Below are 7,220 nucleotides of genomic sequence, written 5' to 3' on the forward strand. Positions count from 1 at the left end.
GGTGGTGGCTCGTTAGTGGCCTTCCATTCGCCACTTTTCGTCAGTTAACTTGTGCGGCATGCAACGTGCACAGACCTCTTGTAAGCCCAAACGATCAGTTAAAATGCGATGAATTGATGCTTTGGAGATACTCAACTTCGATTCCATGAATTTCAACTATGATTTCGATTCATTTTTGATAAATTTACAAAGAAGTTCGATGGAGTTTTTGTTGATTACTGATTTTGGGCGGCTGCGTGTTCATTGTCCTTTATGTCCTCACAATCATCTTTAAAACATGTAAACCACTCATAACCTCTGGAACGAGATAGACAATCATCGCCGTAAACTTTTTGCATTAATTCAAATGTTTCGGTGAACGTTTTCTCGACTTTAAAATAAAATTTGATATTAGCTACTTATTCGACACTCATTTTTGTACCGATGACACAAATATACTGACACTTTAGACGTCTTTAACTTCGCTTCCACGGAACCGAGTGTCACCAAGCTTTTACTGGAAGTCCAGCTTTTACTGGACCGTCTTGTTTATTTTGGACTTCATCTTGTACATAGCTATTAGTAGATGGGCATTTATGTGCACGATACACTTTAACACCTACCCTGATAATTTTGTGAAAAAATATACGCTAATTATAGCTATAAAGTACGATGAATGAAATAAGCCAAATTTATTTGTGCGCTAAGCAATGAAATCTCTTTCTACGTATTTCTAAAGTGTGTTGTTTTAGCCGCAACAGTGTTGGCATTTCTGGCCATTGCCGGCATCAACTTTCCTTAGCTATGAAATCAACTCCAACGGAGACTATTCGCTACCTAACACCAATTGATATCTATGTGGAAAATCGGGCTTCAAATTTGGCTGCGAGGCAACAAACAACAGTATATATTCCGCACTATATATTCAGCACTATATATTCCGTCAAAAAAGTACCGGGACTTATTCAATAAGACACAAAATAAATATTTAATAAGCAAAATTTATTTTATCGCCTTCAAAATAGGCTTCTTTCGAAGCAATACCCATATGCCAGCGATTAGTACAGTCATCAAAGCACCTTTTAAACACGTTTGAAGAGATCTTATTCAGCTCCTTCAGCGAATTCTTCTCAATGGCCTCAAAGGAAAAAGTCACAGGAGACTAAATCCGGTGAATAGGCTGGTTGTTTGGTGATATTTTTCGAGTTTGTGGTCAAAAAAGTGTTCACAATATGATCCCTACGGTGCATTATCATGGTGTAAGTTCCATGAGTTTTCTCTCTCAAATGTCGCATAACTTCGAAATAATACTCTTCATATACCGTAGAACCATTTGGAACGAATTAACGAATTCGGAGTGCACACCACCACGATAATCACAGAAAACGAGTAGCATGACTTTCACTTTTGACCAACTTTGGCGTAGTTTCTGAGTTTCGGCTCATGTGGATAGCGCCATTCAGCCGCCTGTTGACTGGTTTGCATGTCAAACTCAAGTACCTCATAGCGATGACTCCGAATTCACTTGTTCAAGCATCTCCTCAGCCACCTTCTGCCGATGAATTTTTTGAAAGGAATTCAATTCTTCTGGAACGAGCCTTATGCCCCATCGATGGTGTAAAATGTTGCGAATTGATACGTGAGACACGCTAAGGTCACGAGCTACATCCCTCAAACGTAAATGATGGTTTTCCAGCACCATTTCCATGACTTTGCCGACGTTTTCATCCATTGAAGACGTTGATAGGCGACCAGATCGGGGCAAATTGACCAAATTTCCCGACTTTTCGACTCTCTGCAAAATCTTATACCACTTTTTTGACAGAATGTATGGTTCCAGTTGTGAGTTTTGGATAACCACTAAAGACTGTTATAGCAGACGGTGGATGGCGCAAATGCCTGTTTCCGAGTAGTAACATCCTCAATGTATTCACTGATGGATCGAAAATGGAAGAGGAGGTTGGCGCTGGCATTTATTGTGCGGAATTAAGCATCAATAAGGCATTTCAACTCCCTCACTATTGAACTGTGTTTCAAGCAGAGATATTTGTTGCCAGGAAAGCAGCAGAACTTGTATCTGCAGATGCAACAATTAACGGTGCGATAAACCTCTACGTGGATAGCCAAGCGGCTATAAAAGCGATGAAATCATACTGAGTATCATCCAAAAATGTCCCCGAATGCATGGAACCAATTCAGGCAGGTTTTGTTTTTTTTGTGTTCCTGGGCATAAAAGCACAGAGGCAAGTAAGACAGTGGATGGAATAGCTAAAGAAGGCGCGAGACTTGCAGGGGATCAAACAAGTTAGATGTATACCTAAACCCCTGCGCACAATTCAAAAAGAACAAGAGGAGCACATGCTATGAAGGTGAAAAGGCAAATGGCTTAGCTTAACCAATTGAAAAGTTGCTATTATCATGTGGAAACACGCATATGATGACAAGTATTACTAAATCGGTTATGTCGTTAGATGGAAGGAACTGCAGAACTTTAGTTGGTATACAAACAGGGCACTTCTTAACTGCAGCAGACGCTTACGCTTACCCTAGATAATTCTAACCCTTAACGACGTTTGCAGGAAATGTAATAAGCCGGGTACAAGAGAAACTCTGAAACGTCTTCTATGCTACTGTCCGGCTCTCTCGAAAACTAGACTATGCTACCTGGGTGCTCTCCGCTGTGAAAGGCTAGAAGCTATCCCTGAACTGCAGCTTGAGTGACTCCTAAAATTCGCACATCTGGAGTGATGCATATTTTCCATAAATAATACTCTGATCTTGTACCGCTTTGATCCAAAATTGTCTGTGCGGCCAGCTAATATAACCTTTCGAAATGAAGAAGCAGCAGCCTAATGACAGTCGCTATGAACCCTGCTGACAGAATTTTTATTTCCAAAAATTAATCACCTAAATATCAACGAAATAAGCGGCCTTGGTAGTCTAGCGTAAGTGCACTAGCCTGACATCCCTGAAGTTTGGGGTTCGAGTCCCACGTAAAGCAGGTCCTCGAACTTTTCCAGATTTACCTACTTTCCCTGTTACTAACAAAAAACAAAAAAAAAAAAACAAAAAAAAAAAAAAATAAACAAAATCCTCCAATACCATTCCTCAACCCCAAAAACGTATTAGTAGTCTGCGCATTATTTGCACTGTGGCTGCTAAAATAAGGCAAAAAACCAAAGAAAAACATAGAGTTACACATAGCATCAATGGCGCCAGCAAGAGGAAGCGGGCAACCGTGGTAATAGCGCAGACAAACCAAATTTAGCGAAGTCCCCAACTATCTGTGCGATCCTTCTGCCAGAAAAATGTGAGACACAGATGGCGCTCCAAGCAGTAAGAAGGCGTTGTTCCTAAGCATCGACAGGTGGGCATTCCCACTATTTAGGACTGGTAGCGACAGGCTAATCACCTACCCATCAGAAATCAAAACAGATTAACGAAATCAACGCAAGACTAAGTCTTGCCTATGCTCCCGAGAAGAGTGAACAAGGAAAAAAATATATATATCGACGACTTTTGGTTTCAACAAGACGGTGCAACTTGCCATACACCGCTGAACAACCGATTTGTTGGATCGCTCGGATTCTAAGATTATAAAAAAAAAAATTCGCTCCAACAATATTTGTGTTTTGTATTTTTATTTTAAAGTAGTAGTTGGTCAAAGACCCATTTTTTAAGATATTTTTTAAGAATTTTTTTTAAGAAAATAAAATGCGCTCGGTTTGATTTTATAATATGTTATTATTGAGATCAAATAGTGTACAAAAACATTTTTTTTTGACATGTTCTTTTGTAGCAGGATGGCACCAAATTAAGCGTCTTAAAAAAAGATAGGTGGCTTGTCAACAGGATTTTGGCCTGAAGAGCCTGAAACGAAAAAGTTAAAAGTCCTTTTTTTCAAAAGTCCACCATTTTGGTACCTGCCAGAATGACAAGCCTACAGAATAATAATCAGTTCATTTAGTATATCTTCAAATAGTTATATTTCTGACGCCTTCGGGACTCCATCTCAAGATCTTCAATTTTTTTGAAAAATACACACTGGTTTTAGGAGAGATAAGGAAAAGTTTCCACAGGCTCACAATGCGGTAAGAGCCTGAGTGTGTCCGACAGTGGTCAACCGCTGCAATCTAACCTAACATTGGCCGGCGCCGGCACAGCTGGAGCTCTCTTGCAACATTTCTTTCCTGATGACACCGTTGACTCTACGCGTGAACACCTCCACCGTCGCAACAGAAACAAACATTACCTTAACACACCCTAGGATGAACCATTCACTGAAGAAGTACTCGAAGCGTTAGTAACCATGAACCTTTTACAAAGAAATACTCCAAATTTCTCACAGCTCTCTATAATTCGTGCCTTTGTGTGGGTTACTTTCCAAATATTTGGAAAAAGGCTTACATTAAAATTTTACCAAAGCCAAACAAAGTTCAAACTAATGAGCTAGGATCATACCGCCCCATAACACTCCTTCCCGTGTTCGGAAAGCTGTTAGAGAAACTCTTTACCAAACGTATTATATATCATGCTGAATTGAATCAATTATAGTCTGTAAAACAGTATGGTTTCAAAGAGCAGATCTCAACTTTGGATGCTTTGCACAACGCAATTGAATCTATTGAGAAGGAGAAGCGGAAAAAGCGGCAGGTAATTTGTGTGCCTCTAGACATTAAAGGTGCGTTTGATCACGCTTGGTTGCCGGCGCTCTTAAATCAGCTAGAACGAATGCAAACTCCGTCTAATATTTACAGGCTTATTTCATATTATCTTACAGATCGCTGCGCTCCACTAAACTACGCCGACGCCACTGCAACTAAACCAACAAATAGAGGATGTATCCAAGGGTCTGTATGTGGTCCAATTTTTAGGAACATTATCTTTCTATACCGCTGCCTGAAGGGTGTAAAATTCAGGCCTTTGCCTGACATCCTTTTAATAGACAGCGCCAAACTGTAAAACAACTGCAATTTTACGTTAACGACACTAATTGGGGAGAGAATGTGAAGTTGACTTTTAGCGACACCAAGACATATGCTATGGCATTCAAAAGTAATGCTAAACAAGCTGAACTATTTTTAAATGGCAATCGATTAATCTTCGTCAAAGAAATGGAGTACTTGGGTGTAGTAATAGACGATCGACTGAGATTCACCAACCATGCTAAGTACGTCGACGAAAAAGGTCAACGAGTATACAAAACGGTATGCCGATATGTTAGACCCACAAGGGGTGTACACGCGGAAAACGTTATCACAATTTATAAACAAGTTGTGGAGCCAACTATAACTAACGCTGCAAGTATATTGGGCAAAGCCATACAGTTTAATTATATTCGCCGTCTTCTCCGCTCGTTCCTAAGAAATTTCGCTATACGAGCAATCAGAGGCTTTCACACAGTTTCGGCCAATTCAGCTCTGGCGCTTGCAGGGTTCACGCCGCTGCATCTGAAGATAAAAGAAACTATGCAAATCGAAAGTGTCAAATTATCTGGAGTATATGATGAAACATTAAACGTTATGTTTGAACAACGTACTACACCAAAAAACGAACTACATCCTTCCGAGCGTCAGTTTATACGTTTCGAAAGTATAGCATCACAACAGGAAGCTGACAATATTACCGACGCAAATGTGACCCACATCTATACTGATGTAAGCAAGTTTGAAGTAGGCGCTTGTGGATCAGCTTTTGTCGTTCATAAACAAGATGACGACTGGACGTCACGTAAATTTAAATTACATGGCACAGGCACTGCCTTTCAGGCAGAAGCTCTAGCAATTGACGCTGCACTGAAGTGAGCTCACAAAGAATTTAAACGGAAAAAATAGTCATATATAGCGACAGTCGCTCTTCTTTGGAAGCTATCCAAAATCGGAGCAATCCTAAGCCCTTAATAGCATCAATTCATCAGCACCTGCACCTTCTTCGCCAGGGACACAGAATTGACTTTTACTGGGTCACATTGGTATTGAAGGAAACGAGCGCGCAGATGAGCAGGCAAAATAAGCTGCAAATCAAGGAGTTCATCAAGAATACACTGTATTTCCTTTAAGCTAGGTTATACGGCAAATTCGCCCGAAAATATTCGAGTCATGGCAACAGGAGTATGCCGACGATACCACTGGCTTCATTACGAAGACTTTCTTCCCAATTCTTGAAGATACGCAACTATACCGACAACTTTTTGGGATATCATTCGAATTGACACAGTTCTTTACAGGTCATGGTTTCAATAAAGCATACTTGAAGCGATTCAATATCATTAACGAAGACTGGAGCCCGTGTGCCCAACTCACTGTGCAGAGTATGCATCGTCTTTTGCACGACTGTCCAACCTTTCACAGTGCACGACAGGGACACGAAACATTCGTTGCACAATATACATAACATTCCAGCATTTAATATTAAACGAATTTCAAAGTATCTTAGTATGATAACATCACTGAATGATTTTGTCAAAAAAATTATCGATAATTTAAAAAACTTCAATACTGGAAACATTCCTACCTCATGACTTAATCATAATAGTAATATAGTTGAATAACTAATAAACTGCTTGTATTCAATCGCAGGCATTTTATTTCAGTTGGCTTTGTTAAACTATAAAATATGTAATCGAAAATATTTATGATCTATCTGAATTCCATACTGCACACACATATGTATAAAAATATTTGCACTAAAATACAATTTAATTGAAATAATAAAATACTCGAAACGCAGTAAGCGCGTAGAGACCAAGGAAAAAAAAACCTTGGCCGAGCTGATCTTCCAATTTTGGTTTGTATCCTTATATTTTCTGTCGCCTCCGAAAGTGAGACAGCTTTGTATGAAGAGATTTTTCGTGGCAGAAATACACTCGGTAGTTTGCCATTGCCGGCCAAGGGGAGGATTCTAATAGAGAAACTTTTTTATAATTTCCTGTTTGATGCCCTTCATTAAATTAGCTAAAACGTAATTTTTAAATATTTTTAATGATTATAGCTTAGTCTAAGAAGCATTGAGATTATGGAACGAGATTAATACAATTAAAAAGTAGAGCCTTTTAAAAAGTTATTTGGTGGTAAAAATTATGAAGATAATTAAACTGAAATACTGTCAGACATGTAAACTTTTCAACGATGTTCCATTTATGCAACTCGGATAAGAAAATTTTGACTTACATATATACAGTTTTAGTACTTTTTGTTAAGACTTTCGTTATTTTTGCCACATAGATGACTTTTGGAAAAAGT

The 7,220-nt window shown here is 39.1% G+C and overlaps 1 protein-coding gene across 1 annotated transcript; it reads left to right on the forward strand.

Annotated features, from left to right (window-relative positions):
* The first annotated feature begins 5,093 nt into the window (after positions 1–5,093).
* On the forward strand, positions 5,094–5,783 carry LOC128854726 (uncharacterized). The gene has a single exon (XM_054089036.1). The coding sequence runs from the start codon at positions 5,094–5,096 to the stop codon at positions 5,781–5,783; it is 690 nt and encodes a 229-aa protein (XP_053945011.1).
* Positions 5,784–7,220: the final 1,437 nt, after the last annotated feature.

Source organism: Anastrepha ludens, chromosome 2 (genome assembly GCF_028408465.1).
Source record: "Anastrepha ludens isolate Willacy chromosome 2, idAnaLude1.1, whole genome shotgun sequence".
In the NCBI taxonomy this organism is placed as follows: domain Eukaryota; kingdom Metazoa; phylum Arthropoda; class Insecta; order Diptera; family Tephritidae; genus Anastrepha; species Anastrepha ludens.

Bases quoted from the DNA above. Each gene is read 5' to 3' on its own strand.
- LOC128854726 (XM_054089036.1), top strand. From the start codon at position 5,094: ATGGAGTACTTGGGTGTAGTAATAGACGATCGACTGAGATTCACCAAC.